The sequence below is a fragment of the Scomber scombrus genome, chromosome 16 (genome assembly GCF_963691925.1).
Source record: "Scomber scombrus chromosome 16, fScoSco1.1, whole genome shotgun sequence".
Classification (NCBI taxonomy): domain Eukaryota; kingdom Metazoa; phylum Chordata; class Actinopteri; order Scombriformes; family Scombridae; genus Scomber; species Scomber scombrus.
The window spans coordinates 12356977-12374415 of NC_084985.1; the positions used below are offsets into that span (position 1 = coordinate 12356977).

Here is a 17439-nt window from a genome sequence, read left to right on the forward strand (position 1 = left end):
CAGCCTACTCATTTTAAAACATGCTAAGCAGTTATTATTGATGATATTGATGCTGATAATAATTTAAAAATCTAGTTAATGGCATAAGTAACCTAGCACATAATACAGCAAATGTCCATTGCCTGTTAGCAAATCTAAATCTTAGCTTTTCAATCAAAAGTCTCTTTCAGAAACAGTGGCAGAAAGTGGATCAGCTACTCCATTCTCCTCTACTGCAGACTTGAGTGGAGGTCATAATGACTATGAGTCATGTTTTGTTTTTGGATGTAGAATTTTTTTGCTGTTTATTGTTTATTAAGGATTCAGAGTTTAACATCATCACATCACAGCAATGTTAAGCCATGTGTGGCATTATGGAAACCTGTTTACATTTCTTTTGAAAGTAAAATCTGACTGACTGGTGAGTCTTGTGTGGTTGTATATTATTGTACAGTAGCCTTAGCAATTTTTTGAAGTAACCTAGGAAGTAAATTATAACAGGTGTGTTATAGTCTACTTTGTGATCTCCAATACTGTGAGCTCAAACTGAAAACAACACAATTCACAAACCACAGTAAAACAACTTAAGGCGGCGGGGGTGGGTCTAGGGTGGGGTGGGGGGCCCTTCAGGAGGCTTATGTATGGGGGCCCAGAATTTGGTGCTACACACCTGCCCATTAAGCACCAAAATCTAAGTTCAGGTGTCTTTCATGGATACTGACATGATTTATAAGGGAGATCATTTCTTATAAAGCAAGATTTATTTCTCATTTGAAAATGTATTTATTACTTCATGCAGATTTTGGAATATAAAATAAATATATTTTATGAAAAAATTCAAAAGTCTGACATGGCCTTAATTGGTACTGTGATACCATTTAAACCCATGTCATGATTTAATTACAAAATATATTTTTTTTAAAAATTGATTTAAAAAAGAGTTAAAAACAGTAATATATGTATTCAGTAACATGTTGAATATTAAAAAAGGAGGAAAAAACTCTCCTCTGAGCACAATCTTAAAGGTCTGATTCAGATGTAAGCCTCTTTGTAATCATTATCATTTTCATATTGTAACTGTATTTTAATTACACATTTTTCTCAGTAACAGTAACAGATTACAGTTACATTTATTTTGTAATTAAATTACTTAACACCATTACATGTAACCAGTTACTCCCCAACACTGGTTATCTCCAACATAAACTCACATAGGCAGAACTTATTTTTCCAGTTATTCTAGTAAAAACAACAGATCTATAAGAGCTCTGTTCCAATGAGATATTACTACATTTACCATATGTGATCACATATTGGATACATTTGTGGATGACATGGTGTGGAAGAAGGCCTGGCATCTACCAAATCCATACTAATCACCAATAAAGTTCAATCAATCAATTTCTTTAAACTCATTCATAAAGTATTATTATAATTAATTTACCTTTACTTAAATATGTCAATACCTCTCCCTCTGATCAGGTGATTCACCCAGTTATATTAAACTAATTTGCTGGCACATAGTAATAGTATCTGAGCCATACAATATCAGCAGTCTGTTATTACTGAAGCAATTAGCTCATGTCTTCTATGGAGAGGTGGTAAGAGTTAAATATAGAGGTGAGAGAGGCAGCCAGAGGAGGTGCATCTTTGTCAGCAGTGTTGGGATGAGCTTCTGCAGTTCAGGATGTCAGTCAGAGGACTATGGTATAGGTAAGAGTTGGGCTGGTTAACATGTGAGGAGAATTTACTGAAATACACTTCGTTTCTATGCATGTATCATAAATTAACATGTAGCAGTATTTGAGCCAACCTCACTCATGAGTTTGTTTTTAATACATACATTTTAATATTTAACAGTGCAGCAAAAGTAGTCATTCCAGGCTTATATTTATTTACTTATTTGCAACAATCACCTTTCTTTCATGAATTTGAGCCCCTCTGCGCGCCCCTGCAGGTGAATGACAACTTGCTTCATATTTTGCTCACTTTAACCGGACATTGTACTGCTTCAGTTGCAACTCAGCGTTAAGACGCGTGTGTTAAACCGGCAGTAGGTCGTCCTTACAACTGATTCACTTTCCCCGCCCCAATAGGTGGCCTCTGCACACTGACTGAATAATGTATTTTTGTCCCTGCGCCAGCCTCCTGGATACAGCCTAAGTTACAGTACACAAGAAAAGCCAACATTTCACCTGTGAAGAAACTTGAAGCCACAACACAACAACCTGCGTGCAATTGTTTGGAGACCATGAGGCGCAATTACGCACGAGACTAGAGGAATTTGTCGACCAGTCCGTCTTTTCTTTTTTTTCACTCCTTCAGGGATTTCGCTCCCCAAAGTTTTGAGTCCTCTCCATATATAGAGACGATACATATATATGCACGACGTCATCAGTGCAGCTGCAGCCTCTCCTCACCTCTTCACTCTGAAGATAAGCACCCAGTCCACTTTGCGCTCAGGGCAGGATGGGATGCTCCAGCAGTACCCAAACTTCAGCGATAGATACGACTAGACCCAGTGTTAAACCTGAGGAGAGCAACGGAGCCAGCAATACAGGTGAACTTAAAACAAACAAAAAAACTTATAAAACATGATATCACAATATGATTTAATGTTCATGAGATATGTGGAATATACAAATAAGCTGTGTGCTGCATCTGCAGAGAGGTGGCATTACCTCCATGCATTGTATTTTATATATAATTTATTATATATGAATTATTAACTGAAAATAACACAGTTTAAATAATGCTGCTTGTCAAAAGTGCATTGGAAAAACTGCTGCCTTATTCAAAAATTACTTTGACATGCTGTCGATAAATTTGCATGTAAAATACTTTTTTATAGCTTTTGCATAGTGAGTGAGAGCTGTCTGTCTAATCTTTCAAGCTGTAGGTTACTGACCTTTAACAGCTTCACTTTAGGGATGTTAATGTCTGTTAAACACATGTAAGTATCAATTAACTATATTAAAATCCCCTAGACTGTTACTTGATACTATAAATAGCCTCTTAACATGTTGGTGGGAATGGTGTCATCTTGAAGGTTCACTGCAGTCTCCAAACAGAGTTGCATCATCCATTTAAGTTTACATGAGTGAGCAATGTTCTGATAAGGTTGGCACAATCTACACTCAAATTACCATTATTTCTTTTGGTATCTTGTGTCTTTATATTTAGTAAGCCAGAGCTGCAGAGTGCAGCATGGGAAAGTTTATCATCATTATTTAACAGTGGTTCCTGGCTCTGTCATCCCTGAGTGAGACAGTGGCATGAAAGCAGATTTGGTAACAGTCTACGGTTTCAGTAAGAAATGGAGAAGCCACTTTGGACACTCCTTTGTTGTAGTGGGTCAGAGATGCCAGGACTATGGTACAAACTAGCACAAGTTTCGGGGGTAAAACACCAACACTGGATCTTGTGTTTGCATGTTTCGGCGTTGACAGCAGGAACTCTCATTTGTTTAACAGGACACCTCTTGGAGGAAATAACTCTCTCTTCTCTCATCACCTTTTAAATTGGTTTGCAGTACAGTGCTGTCAGTCTTAGTATTTATTTACTTAAAGAAGGTGGAAAAACTGGTGAAAGATTCACTTAGTGGGACCACCTCTGAGCAAGTTTGGTCTAATTCTCTTTTTGCAATCATTAAAGGGATTTACAAACCGAGCGACATCATGAAAAAAAGGGTATATACATGCAGGAAACGCTCACATAGCAACACATAAACAGACAAAGTAAGCTGAAATGTGCCTAATTGTTGTGGTGAAGTGGACTCAGAAAATGTCTTGTGTGTCTTTAAGCTCATTTCTTGTAGCTGACCCTGACCCTGACCTCTGACCTCTGACTTTTCTGTAGAAGGGACGAGCAAAAACATTTGCTTCCCCGATAACTCTCAATTAAGTATCAGATCACTGTTGACAGCTGATGATAGAAGAGCTTCAGACTTGTCTTAAAAGTCTTTATATCAGTTGAGGTTCACTGAGCAGTGAGCTGTTCCTGTTATCATCATCTTAGAGGTCAGATGGAAATTTGGCTTCTTATTTTTGCATGTGGCTTAAGTCCTTCATGTGTCACTCTCAGGAAAGAAAGATAACTTTATATAACCCGAGGGTTGTTCACTTACAGACATGTCAGTTTAATGCATCAGTCTGTAGTCAGCACCCTTTATCTCTTTTTATTGATTACAACACAAAATCACAAGTATTTAACACAGTGCTTTTAAACTTATTGAGAGTCTTAAAAGACAAATTTACCATGAACATTTATAGACTACAATAAAAAATGGTGACAAATTGCATGCAGTTTCCCCTTTTCATAAAAGATCTCAGGTTCCTTAAAGCCATTATCTCTGTTTTAAACATCATTTTATTGTTTATTAGCTGCAGTTCAATGAACTTCAAGAACACAGGTAGGCAATAGTTAAGATTTCTATAGTTCATGCAAATACTTGTGATGCAAATCTTCAGAAATAAAAAAATCTACAAGGAAGTGATACAAAATATCACTAAACAAACCATCCTGATCGTAGAGCAGTGAACTGTTAACGTAACAATCCACATAATCATTAACTTTTTGTGGTTTCAATTATATGTTTACAGCGGTCTCGTTATGTTATATTTCGCTTTCAAACTCCACATGATCTGTATCAATTAGCAGCAGTGTTTTTTATTCCTTTCATAGTTGGAGTAAAAGTGGATCAAATATATTTCTGTTGTCAGGAAGTTGCACATGTTCCTGATGCTTTTCTCCATTTGTCACTGCATGGTCCAGTGATCAGAGAGTGGAGTTTAATCTGTGGGTGTTGGAAGTCATTTTTCCTGTATAAGACTTTCCACACTAACTCCATTCTCAAAAGATGAAACATTTCCTCATTCAAGGGAATGGGAAGGTGTGTCCAAACCTTTAGCTGGTACAAGTATTTGCATTATTTTTCCATTTTTCTGATATGTGGTCGTGTCTTTGCCACATGCACACTGTACTCATCCTCACTGGCTCTAAAGTTATATAGTGTAATAAAGTATGCAGAACTTCAAAAGGTGCCTGAAAAGTGTACAAAAAAATAGTTGTATAATGTCTTCTGTGGCTCTGGAGGATCTGCTATCCAGGTGCATTATGTGAAATGTAGGATCCGGCCTTTTTGGAGCTTCAACCATACAAGAAACTTAATGTCAGGTTATATATTGTCATTTGCTGCATCACTTATTTTTCTCTTTTGAGTCCCCTAACTTTATGAAAGTGCAATAAATAGCTGGACTGCCCCTTTAAATAATGGCCATTTAAACTCAGGGATTATGTATTAAGAAAACTATCACACAGTTGGCAAAAATGAGGCAAACTAAAACACAGGAAACCCAAGAGCACAGAATTGATGCTCCAAACTGTCACACATGTATAGATAGTTAGATAATATCGTCAAAGTATTGCCACGTAACACAGGCGACCCTAGTTATTTGGTATGCAGTTTTAACACTAAACTTGACCCTTGACCCTTGACCTGAGCCTCAACTGCCTCTCTATTATAAACAAGGTAATGTTTGATTAATCTTAGCAGTATAAACAGCATTGCAGTGCTTACTTCATGTGTTTTTTATTCAACTGTTTCAAAATTGTGTACATTTTTGTCATGTGTCCTAGTTTTTAGTGAATTTACCAAATTGTCAAGAACTCTGACTTCATCTGTTCTTGTCAGGGGGGGCCAGTAAAAATGGTAAAGTAGCTGAGGACAGTGAAACTATTCCAGACCAGACACCTGCGCATGACGGCGATGCTAAACCTGCAGATGACTCTGATGTAGCTGCAACATCTGCAGACCAAACCGGTGCAGCTCCAGCAGCCACAGAGCCTGAAGCTCCTGCAGCCACAGAGCCTGAAGCTCCTGCAGCAGGAGAGGAGTCCAAGCCTGCTGCAGATAGTCCGCCTGCAGAGGAAGCTAAAGCAGAAGAGCCTGCAGCTGCAGAGAAAGGTAGGTTCAAGTTAAAAAAAAAAAAACAGGCACAGTGACAGGTCATTGACAAGTGTTTAATATCATTCCCACTATGTAAAATATTTGGACATTAAGAGATATTCATTCACAGTTTAAAACGTTTTTTAGTAGATTGTGAGCTGCAGACAGACATACTCATACTCAGCTTTGGGTTCAGTTTTCCATTATTTCTGCTGAGCATCCATATCTGACCAACTCCAACTTCTCTCTGCAAAATGACCAGCTTCAATCTTTCAGCTGATCCTGTGCAAGGCTCTGAGCAAATATTCACTTTCATAATGTGCTTTATTTTCAATGCAAACTATCCTGCGCACTATCTCCTAACACTGTGACCGGTGTCAGACTTGTGTCTGACTGAGCACTTACCAAAGCTGATGGATCTGCATACCTGTGTGTCTGCATCTGTTTCATCAACCACCAACTTGCATATGGAGGTATTTGAGCCTTCAGGATTAAAACACTGAGCAAGTTAGGGGACTTTTCTCTTCCTTATCCACATCTGTGAAACTGGTCATTTGACACTAGTAGCGCAGTTGGTAGAAAACAATAGTCTTAGTATTTGTGTGCCCCTGCGAGGGACAGGGAACTTATTAACCTTAGACAAAATGTACGATTGTTTCCATTAACCAGCAGTAACCTGAGCAGTGCTCCGCCTCCTGCATAGTGACCCAATGAACAGGGGCTGCTTCAGCGCCCAGGTACTGTACATATTGTCCCTTCCGTCTTTCCCTAGACCATCCCCAGTCCCACTGCAATGTCAGTAACCAGGCCGTATCCAACAACACACAGAAATTGCTTCAGCCTTTAATAAACACACCAGGGTGGCCACAGGAATGTGTTTATAAGTCACAATTCCAATTATTTAGTTAGTATTTAAGGATGTGTTATGACAGTTGAGGTATGGGTTGAGTTGAACTAATCAGGTTAAAATTAATGAATGATTTTATAAATATCAATATATTATAAATAATTTTTAATCTGTATGCTTGTTCAGATGGACAGAGTAGTGTTTTTTTATTGAGAGGGCTTCCACAGCAGTGATTAATTTAGGAAAGTTTGAAAACATATTCTGAATATGTTCTTCTTTCTGGCAGCATTTAAGATAAAGTATGCATGTATGAAGGTGGGGCAGACTCATGCCTGATCAGTCAGTTGATCAACAATTACTGTTTGTTGAGGCTTAAACTATTGTAAAGGATTGACTTGACATCACAGTTTTGCTGATGTAACATGAAACTCAAGCAAACGTGATGTATAATTGTTGAACAGCACACCCATGGTCAGCTCTTGATTTTGAGAAGTCGTGATAAAAACAATGAATTTCTTTTGGTTAACTCTGTGATTGACTCATAATCAACTATTGACTGGAAGCTATTACATTACAGTTTGTTTAGCAGCTCTGTTGTTAGGGAACGGCACAAACACTGAAAGGGTGAATAGAGGCCAAGCCGGGCTCCCATACTGAACATCTAATGTAGTCAGGACACTTATAAGATTAAAACATATGATACATATGAAGTTTTAAGCACTTTTGGCGTCTCTGCAGGAAATTGAACGTAAACCAGAGTAGTAACATCAAGAGACACTTCAGAGCGACTGCAGGTCATAGGTGATAATCTTTCGGCACACTTTACTCTAAATAATTATCTTTACAAGGAGGTTTTCTACTGAGAGCTGTGTGAGTTCAGTATTATATTCACTGCTATCAGTTCACTTATTGCTTTAAGATGCAAATGATTCGCAGCCATGAGGTCAGCTCTTCATTTTCCTCTTTGTCTGATGCAAAGTGTCTGCTACTGTAAATGAAAGGTAAATGGACTTCATTTATACAGCGCCTTTCTCGTCTTCCAACCACTCAAAGAGCTGTATGCTGCTCATCAGGATCTTACCTACTACCCTTTCACACACTGATGGCACAGCAATTTGGGGTTCAGTATCTTGCTTCGACTATCATGCTGTCATCACTGTGACATTTGCACTAGAGGAGCTGGGGTTCAAACCACCTATCTGATTAGGGGGTGACCTGCTCCTCCTCCTGATCCACAGCTGTCTATGTAGTGAAAATCACTAAAGTAAGACGAACAAGGTAGTGAAGCCATGGCACTGTACGTGTATTCAGTGGGAAAATGTCTTCCTCCTCATCCTGACCGTCGTCATGGTCACTTATACCTTACCCATTGATATTAATACCTGGTTGATTCTCCTCCCTTGAATCCTTGAGCTGTCACATTAAAAGGGAATTGTGTATTTGGTGCAGGTGTTACCCTTGCTTCATGATACATACTAAAGCACAGCAAGTTGTTTCTGACTGATAATTAGACACAGAATAATTGTGTTAAATTGATTGTAAATAAATGTGAAGATTTGTAGCTTTTAATAGGAGGAATTCAGAAAAAATATCCTGAAAAATGTACTCACAGCCCCCAAGAAAAGATTATTATGGCCCTAATACAATAATTTGTGCCTTTACAGTGTTCAGTAATCATCTATAGTGTGATGCAGACTCGAAACAGTCAGTAGTCTTCTTGACCTTCGTCTCCACTTGATCTTGACCCCCTTTGGTGTCCAGCTTGACTCACATTCAGTTAAAGCTTGACCACAGTCCTGTTTGGATGCCCTGCATACACTGTGTGTGTGTGTGTTTCCAACACATTGTTGTCACTGAGGTCTCATTAAGGTGCAATCCGAGTCCACAGAGAAACTAGAGCATGCCAACACATATAGGGCTTCCACTGGCGATGAACGATGTCAGGCCCGCTCAGCCTCCCTGCCTCTGTTTCACAGCCAATGGAGAGAAAAAGGATAGAGTGTCACAGTAACAGCGCTTGTCCTGCTGTGGAGCAGTCGGTGGTCAGAGATTGGAAGTGGCTTGGTGAAAATATTCGGCTATCACAAGTCTTTTCTGATAGAAAAGCAGTCATGATAAATGTGATTTAAATGGAAATCTGTGTATTTCCTTGTTCATCAGTGATGTGATTTTACACCTTTGCATTAAAATGTTTTAAATGCTAAATAATGAATGTTTCTGTTTGAGGGAACATTTAGTGCCCTTGATTTTCAGTGCAAGCTGAGTCCAAATCAACAACAACAACAAAAAACACATGTTCTAACTTATATCTTATGGCTGTGGCCATGAAGATATTTCTGCATACATTTAGTGGTTTTGTGGTGCTCACAGCATTGAAAAAAATGTATCTGAAGAAATGTATCTCTGCAGAAAAATGTCTCAGTTGCTCAGGATAATCCATACTGCTCACAGTTTCCATTGCAAATACTTTCCGCGGACCAAGTGGATTATCCATAGTAAGAAGGACACTGTTTCTGGAAAAAGATGTTGCTGTTGATTTTTCAGTACTGTGACCATTTGCCTCCTCTGAACTGAGGCAAAGACAGAACTTTTTCAAAACTTGGACAAATTTAATCAAAACGGTCTTCTAGATAGTCATAAAATACACTTTTCCCCCATAATTTGGATGAACTGACACTTAAAAGATTTTATTTGTTGTTTACATCTATACATCTTTTTTTTCCTTCTGACCAGAAAATGCAGAAGCCGATGCACAGCCCAAAACAGAGTAGGCAACAGGTGAGCAGTGCTGCAGCTTCAACATGATGTCACACGATTCACACTACAATATCTTTGTCATGCTAACAAGCCTTCTCTCTCTCTTTTTTTTTTTTTTTAGCTCCCAGTGAATTAATCCACAGATGAGTTCCCTGGAAGTGTCCAACCTGATTTGTAGGCATGAATGAAAGCATGTGAAGTGTGTGTGTGTGTGTGTGTGTGTGTGTGTGTGTGTGTGTGTGTGTGTGTGTGTGTGTGTGTGTGTGTGTGTGAATGATATCGCCTCGTTGCCAAGATACAGAACCTGTGATGACTACTTTCATTCGAGGTTTGTCAGTCAGTCATCGCTGTGCCTTCTTCCCCTCACAATAGTGTTTGTTTGCAATATCTGCTCACAAACTGTATATGGACAGAGCTCTACAGCACTTAGTGGGTGTGTTTGCTTTTTTTTTCTTCCAGATGTCATCACTAGAGAATAGATTAAATTATCCAGAAAAGTTTCTATTTATTGTCTGTATAGAAAGTTATAGTGGCAGATTTTGTGAAACATCATATATGTTTTAAATCTATTTGAATCCACAAGCCCATTCTCTACTTTTCTACAGAATCATAGTACAAAGAAAACCAAAGCCAAATTATATGATTTATGAAATTATATTCTTTTTGGGTGGCAGGCTTTGACTTTATGAGCATGTCTATTATGAATATGAAGAGCTGCTCCACTGCAGGTGTGTTTCTGTAAGCGTACACATACTGTACGGATTGTCCAACTGATTTAAACATGAATTTATACACGTGAGAGCTTTTTTTTGGTTTCTGTTGTGTCATTATTTCTCTCTGGGCAGAATACCCGAAAGTTCAATCTGTAATGAACTGTCATAAAAATTAAAAAGGCCATGTTAAAACAAAAATCACATTTAATACGGGAACTTTTATTGACATCTTAATAAGGGATGCAGAGTTATGTTTTAAGGTGAATAACCATTCAGGATTTATGGGGTTTAACCACATTTATTTGTTCGTGAAAGCTGCTTTTTTATCAAATTTTTGTTCATTTTCTCAGTAATAAAACAAAAGATGAGTTTCTAAACTAGAAACAGCACTGACAGGAAGTCTGTCTGACACTGAATCTTACCACTGTGGTGGGAAAGTTAGCCTGGTGATCGAGATACAATCTCACATTATCATCATCGTCTATATCATGTACATGTATGTATGTACTGTACATAGGGTGTGAAATTAAGTGCTGCTCTGTTATTTAGGGGTTTAATCTAAAGATCAGTGGTTTTCCAGAGGTTTATGGCTCAGCAGGGCATTCAGAGCAACAAATGTATACTAAAATCCATAACTATATGGAGAAAGAAAGTCTACAAGATCCTAGTTTGGTCTTTCATGTGTTGAAACTATACTATACGTACTATACTATACGGTCACTTGATGGGTTTGACTACAGCTTGTTCGTCATACCGCCGGTTAGTCAGGAGTCTGAGAGAGGGCCGACAACAGCGACTGCCTCAATTTCCACCAGTCCACCCTGAAGAAGGAGACAGAGAGACATTGAGGACATGGTGGATAAAAAAGAATATGGGTAATAAAAACACTACAATGCAATATCACCCAATAACAGACACACACATCATGCAGATTCTTGTGGTTTAGCTGACTGCATCTCAGTATTAACAACAATATTGATTTGTACAATTTACACTCCGCTCACAGTGAGAACAGCCACTCATGGATGATGGAAAACGTCTAATATGCATGAATGAGCACGCACCTCGCTATCATGAAATTCCACCTTAACCCCGTGTATCAAATATATGTATTACTACTGTGCTGCAGCTGTAAGGTAGTCTAAACGTTTTGAGTGCACTTACTCTGGGGAGTGCAGCCACTTGGTAGGCAGCTCTGGCGGGGAAGTTACTGCGGAAAACTGGAGAGAGAACAAATTACATTATATTTAACTTAGAGGAAAAGAAAACTCAAAGACAACCAGGTTATATTCATTTAAAGATGATTTATACATCACTAATTTACTTTGCTGATGCTTTATCTTGTGTTTAACGTCCTTTTTCCTGTTTATTTTGCTCTTTAAAAGGCCTCATTCATGTAATAATAGTCAAATCTGCGGTTGTTAATATTAATAAGTGACTGATAATGGGTAATGAGTTTCTAGTAAGCCATACAATACAAAGTTGTAAATGTTAATAAGTACAAATGCTTACAACTTTTTCCAAAAGTTGTTTTCCTGATTTTTTTTATGAGCTTATTAAAAAAGGGTTAGGGCTAAGGTTTTAGATTTAAAGGGTCATGTGTAAAGCGTCTGCTGGCACAGTGGGAAACATGAAACAAAGATTAGTCTCCTAATGTTTTTGTTTTTTAAAGCTACAAATACAAGTAGCCATATTTATTTAGATATGCTATAATTTCAACTAGTAGCTGACATTTCCTTTCTTTTAAAGGAGTTGTTTTGAGTCCCTTTCTTTGTTGGCTGAAACATGCCAGAAAACAGGAAATATGGGCAGAGAGAGGAGTATGACATGAAACAGAAGTCAAAATTCACATGACTTTCAATCACACTGGACTCGTGTCCTCCCCCTCCTCTCATCAGGGTCAGGGAAAGTTCCCCTCCTGTGGTTTAGGGTTGTGTAAAGTTGGGAGGAGGTTGGGAGTCAATGGCCTGCACAGCTATGCTGGCTGGTAGAGGTTGGGTTACATCTGTGCGCCTACACCCTGGTGTCCATTTACAGCTCAGTGGGCTCCGCAGCTTCCATTACCCCCTCCCCCCCCGTCTGTTATGATCCAAAAGGAAATGCCTCTGAACTTTCATACTGTCTGTGAGGGGACTGCCAAACCATCTTCTGAGTCAGTGAAATATGAGGCACTCATGACCACAAGGGGGCATGTAGAGTAAATACGACCACCAACCAAGACAATAAGAGAATATTTGCGATCAGGTTAATTTCTGGGAAACTGAAATTCAACTCCTCCCATGACAGATTGAAATCTAACTTTCACCCTTAACAAGGCAAGTGGTGAACTACAGATCAGCACTGCTAGAGTCTTTTGCTCAAATACACTTCCGCAGCCTACATACTCGTTCACACGGGGTTGGAATCAAGTTAAACAGTAAGTCTCCCTAATTATAATATACTACTGAAGAGGTAGAAAATTATGAGTGAAGAACATAGGGTACATTAAAGCAATTCCATTTAAGGAAATTGCCAATCTATTGTTTTCCAATGTCTTCTGTTTTCTAGCATCAAGTAAATATTTTTCTTATTGTCAACAAAACGTCAATAATGTATTTCATTTCTTAGTACTTTCTATCTTCCTTTCCCTGTCAGTGGCTCTCAGCCTTCTTTAAATCTTTAAAAACAGCTCCCAAATATGTAGTTTAATATTTTCAAGATGTTCAGTAATTTTCTAAAACAGCTGGGCATTGTAGTTTTTAGCAAACGTTACTCAAACAGGAGAAAATACTGCATTTGTTGAAGGCAATTTTTAACTGCAGATGAATACACAGTGGGTTCCCTAAAGACTATTATCTACAGCACGTCTGTATATTCAAAATGAAATGAAAATTAAGTACAGCACCCAAGTTTATGGAGTTTAAGGTGTGGGGGACAATGATATTTGTCTATGAAAATTGTCTCTCTGTAGACTGAGGTCTGCAGGGATAATTAGCTGTTTGGACAAGGCTTCCTGTGTCCTATGACAGCCGTGGTCAGGTGCAGACATGCTGTACTTTGTGCAGACGGTCAGACTGGTCTCCGCTTAGACCGGATTGCATGTGACCTGTGTGCAGACTACATGACTTCTTTTAATCAGCATTTTGTTTATATAAATAGAGTTAAAAGATGTCTGAAGAAGCTTATTATTATTACCTTATTCTGAGGTAGTAAGGGTGAAGATTTGGTGAACATGTCATCCAGTGTAACTGTGGCTAATCGATGTGTTTTTAATAGGTTTTTGAACGAAGGCAGAGAGGAATAAGCGATTAGATTTTGGCCACAGATGGGAAAAAGTGTGTAATATTACAAAGGAAAGGTTTGTGGAAAACACCCAGCGTTCTGGACCTTGAAAGACCCCACTGCATACTCTAGATTTGGTGTCCTCGCTACATAATCTTAACCTTGAGGGGGAGATGGGCACACAGCTGCACCTGCTTCTTGGGAAAATCAGTGCTGTAGCCTTGGTCTCTTGATGTCTGCCTGTTCACTCTACATGTCTCATATCTACTTCCATTCTGTTTTATCTACTTTTCTGCTGACCAAATGAAGGAAAGTATTTGAATTGTTATCGGTAAGTCAAGGGGAAAAAAACATACTCTATAAACCCCTTCCCATCCTGTGTTCTTTTTGTGATGCTATCTCTGATGCTCATGCTCATTTTCACCAGGCCTGTATTTAATGAATGACTGTTAACCTTTAAGTCTGCTCATTTATCTATGCTTCCTTTATGCCGCAGAAGGAGATCAAATTCAGTTTTTTAATCGATCAATCAGCTACACCGGTTTGTATTGCTATTTTTGGTCCTGTCATGTAATTTGTTGACAATAAGAAAATATCACCAGATATTCTTTAATGCATTAAATCAACAATTATTTTTCAACAATCAATAATTTCTTCTATAACGACATATTTTATATTATTATAACTGTGTTTTACCATACTGTGTCATTCATTATGTTTATATAATAGCATTTGCTTATGGATAAGTACAGCAGGGCGATACAGTAGAGGGTATTGTAGTTTTTAGAAGCTGTTACTAAGAGGCGAAATTAGTGCATTTGTTGGGGGCTATTTTGGTAATTAAAGAACATGTCATCCAGTGCAACAGTGTGGCTAATTGGTGTGTTTTAATAGTTTTTCAACGACAGCAGCACAGAGGAATACGCTATCAGACTTCTGCTACAGAGATAATACTTGTTAGCAGGATTTATTTTTTTTGCTGGTTTTGCTCTTTTTTTGGTTTGTTCACAATGAGAAAAATATAAAATATCAGCAGATCTATTTATAAAGTCATTGAGTTTAGAAATGAAAAAGAAAGTATTGACTCACATGTCTTGTAAACCTCATTGACGCTGTTAAAGTCATTTATATCTGCGAGTAGCACAGTCGTCTTCACCACTGAAACAGAAAAGTTCACTCTGTCAGAGAGTTTCGTTTTGAGCAGTCGAACCAAATAAAAACATGAAAGACGGAGCAGCCCGACTGAAGTGAAGATCTCACCATTAGTGTAGTCACAGCCGGCAGCTTTGAGGATCTCCCCCATGTTGACGAGAGCCTGAGGGACGAGAGAGGAGGCAGGAAAGACATTTGAAACATTTTAAATCTCGCTTTTGATATTTATATATATTTTTAATTTAATAATAACAATAAAAGGTAATAAAATAATTCCCAGATGTTAGAATAAATGTCCTGTCAGCCTTTATCAGCCGTCCCTGTGAGCCTCACCTGTTTGGCCTGAGCTTGCACTCCTCCATCCACCAGCTGTCCAGAGGCCACGTCCAGACCCAGCTGACCTGAGATGTACATGGTCCTGTCCACAACCACCGCCTGGCTGAGGACCAAACACACACACACACACGCACGCACACACACACACACACACACACACACACACACACACACACACACACACACACACACACACACACACACACACACACACACACACACACACACACACACACACACACACACACATTTTGATTCAGGGTTTCAGCAGAGTTCAAATTTAAGACCATTTTATTTTATTATTAACTCTGATAGTATGATGGAAAAGTACAAGATATATGACCAAGAATTATTTATGATTACTAGATCACTTTTTTCAGTACTTCCTAACAGAATATAATAATCCCTATAGATATAATTAATACAAATAATACAACTAGGACCCAGATAAGCAGCAGAAAAAAATGATGGATGGATTAACCAGATAAAAATGATTAATTCCTTTAAGTTTAGGCTAAATTTGGACAAAAAAAGTGTCCATCATGAGTGGACCCTGGTGATTACTTTTTATAAAGAAGTTTGGTAAGATATTTTAAAAAATGAACGCCATAAATCAGGTTAAATCTTAATAGTTGAGGGTTAACCTTCCCTTGAATATGAATGAAGGACATCAGCACACTACAAACTCCTGCTTAAACTCCACCCATTGACGTCCTATTGGTCAGTGCTGAGACACCCTTCAATTTGTGCTGCAGCACCGTTAATAATTGCACAGATTCAATGAAAGAAGATCATTATTTTACAATAGAAACTTAATAATTTAAGGGTAGTTTCTGTTATTTGTGGTCACTGTTTTAATCACCTAATAACACACATTCAACACTATGTTTCCCTTTGGTTTATCCCTATGCCTTCTATTATTGAAATAATGACAGGACATTAGTTCTTACCTGTATACTCCCTGCCTGATAGGAGCTTTTGGTGTGTAAGGGATTTGTCGACGAATAGCTGCCATTTTCAGTCTGCTGCCTGTCTGTCAGAGAGATTTCTGCTCTGCTGCTGCTGGTAATAGTTCAACTTTGGCACTTTTTATGGGTTCAAGTTAGGCAGGTGAGTTCATTGTACACTAAGGCCCGCCCCTGATCAAACAATAGACTGTCCCATTCATTCATTCATGAATGTAGCCTACTGCCTCCTGCACCCTGCCTACCACCTGCAACCACCGCATGTGCTGCTATAAATAGATTCACGCATGTTTCTGTGGTTAAAAAGTCTTCTTACCTGTACGGGCCGATCGCACCAGGAGCTGATGAGGTGCTCACAATCTTTCTGTTTAGTGCAGCCATGATTTCTTGATTATTTCCAACCTTTCTGGACCGCAGAGTGGATGCGAATGAAGTAGTTGTGCAACAACTTTTGGAGAGACAGCTGCTGCCGTAAAGTCTACCGTAATGTATGTTGACAGGAGCACGCTGCATTTTTAGAGGAGCCTTATCCAAAATAACCATGGACGTGTTTTTTTTTGTAAAAAAAAAAAAAAAGAATTGAAACAACACTGGAAAACACATTCAGGCACAACATCACGCATTCAGTCTATATAGTTCAGAAAATAGTTACATATATGAGGAAATAAGGAATATGACGTAATTAACTACATATAAAGATGATAAAAACATAATTGAAATATAAATAAATAACATTTTAAAAAGGTGGGGGGTTCATATACATATCTTAATCAAAGGTTTCAGGGAAGTGTTTCATAATAGTTTAGTGTTTTTAATAAAGGGTTCAATTCTTGGAGGAAAGGTGCACTTTTAGGTTGTTTTTGAACATTTCTGATTACGAATAAAAGGTTTGGCCTAAAAAAGGATAACATTAGAATAGCCATAGACGTATAAATATATACAACATAGCCACCATGATGACACCCAATGGCCTGAAGCCTCTGGAGTACGCATCACTGATGTTTTACAAGAACAGATCCGTGATTATAAATAAGAGCTTTTATCCATGGAGCCAGAAGTGACCATATTTGGTCAACACAAGCAGAAAACAGACTTTAAACCATTAAAACAAAATGTACTTACCAGAAAAAATGGGCTCTTTAGACATTTTAGGCAACCAAAATGTTGCAATTAACTTTCATGAACTGAAAACAGACTGAAATAGTGAAGGCTACACCTGTACTGTGAATCTGGGGTTAAGCCATAACCTACGTTGTCATCATGGTGGCAACTTCTCAATCACAACGTAGCCAAGCCCTGAAGCATACGCTGCTTTATTGTCCATTTCAATCTAAATGGGAGCATCATTTATAAAATGAACATCATGTTGTATTAAAGAAGACTTAAACTAGAGATTAAGTCATTAAACTCATTGGAAAAGCTTTTACTGAGGTAATAAATAAAGTGAGAATTAGTCATTTTCTCATAGACTTTCATACAATC

The 17439-nt window shown here is 38.2% G+C and overlaps 1 protein-coding gene across 2 annotated transcripts; it reads right to left on the reverse strand.

Annotated features, from left to right (window-relative positions):
* Positions 1-10441: 10441 nt before the first annotated feature.
* rida (reactive intermediate imine deaminase A homolog) lies at positions 10442-16405 on the reverse strand. Of its 2 annotated transcripts, none has more exons than XM_062436213.1 (6): positions 16274-16405; positions 14990-15095; positions 14765-14819; positions 14594-14662; positions 11408-11463; positions 10442-11064 (listed from the first exon to the last, which is right to left on the reverse strand). In XM_062436213.1, the coding sequence occupies exons 1-6, from the start codon at positions 16336-16338 to the stop codon at positions 11008-11010; spliced, it is 408 nt and encodes a 135-aa protein (XP_062292197.1). In that variant the 5' UTR covers positions 16339-16405; the 3' UTR covers positions 10442-11007. The 2 variants fall into 2 exon arrangements, with proteins under 2 accessions (XP_062292197.1, XP_062292196.1); XM_062436212.1 differs by lacking the exon at positions 16274-16405 and adding an exon at positions 15943-16092.
* Between the last annotated feature and the right edge of the window lie 1034 nt (positions 16406-17439).

Bases quoted from the DNA above. Each gene is read 5' to 3' on its own strand.
- rida (XM_062436213.1), bottom strand. From the start codon at position 16,338: ATGGCTGCACTAAACAGAAAGATTGTGAGCACCTCATCAGCTCCTGGT. The intron at 14,663-14,764 runs GTGAGATCTTCA...TTTCTGTTTCAG, and splicing joins CGGCTGTGACTACACTAATG to TGGTGAAGACGACTGTGCTA. The intron at 11,065-11,407 runs GTAAGTGCACTC...CTCCTTCTTCAG, and splicing joins AAGTGGCTGCACTCCCCAGA to GGTGGACTGGTGGAAATTGA.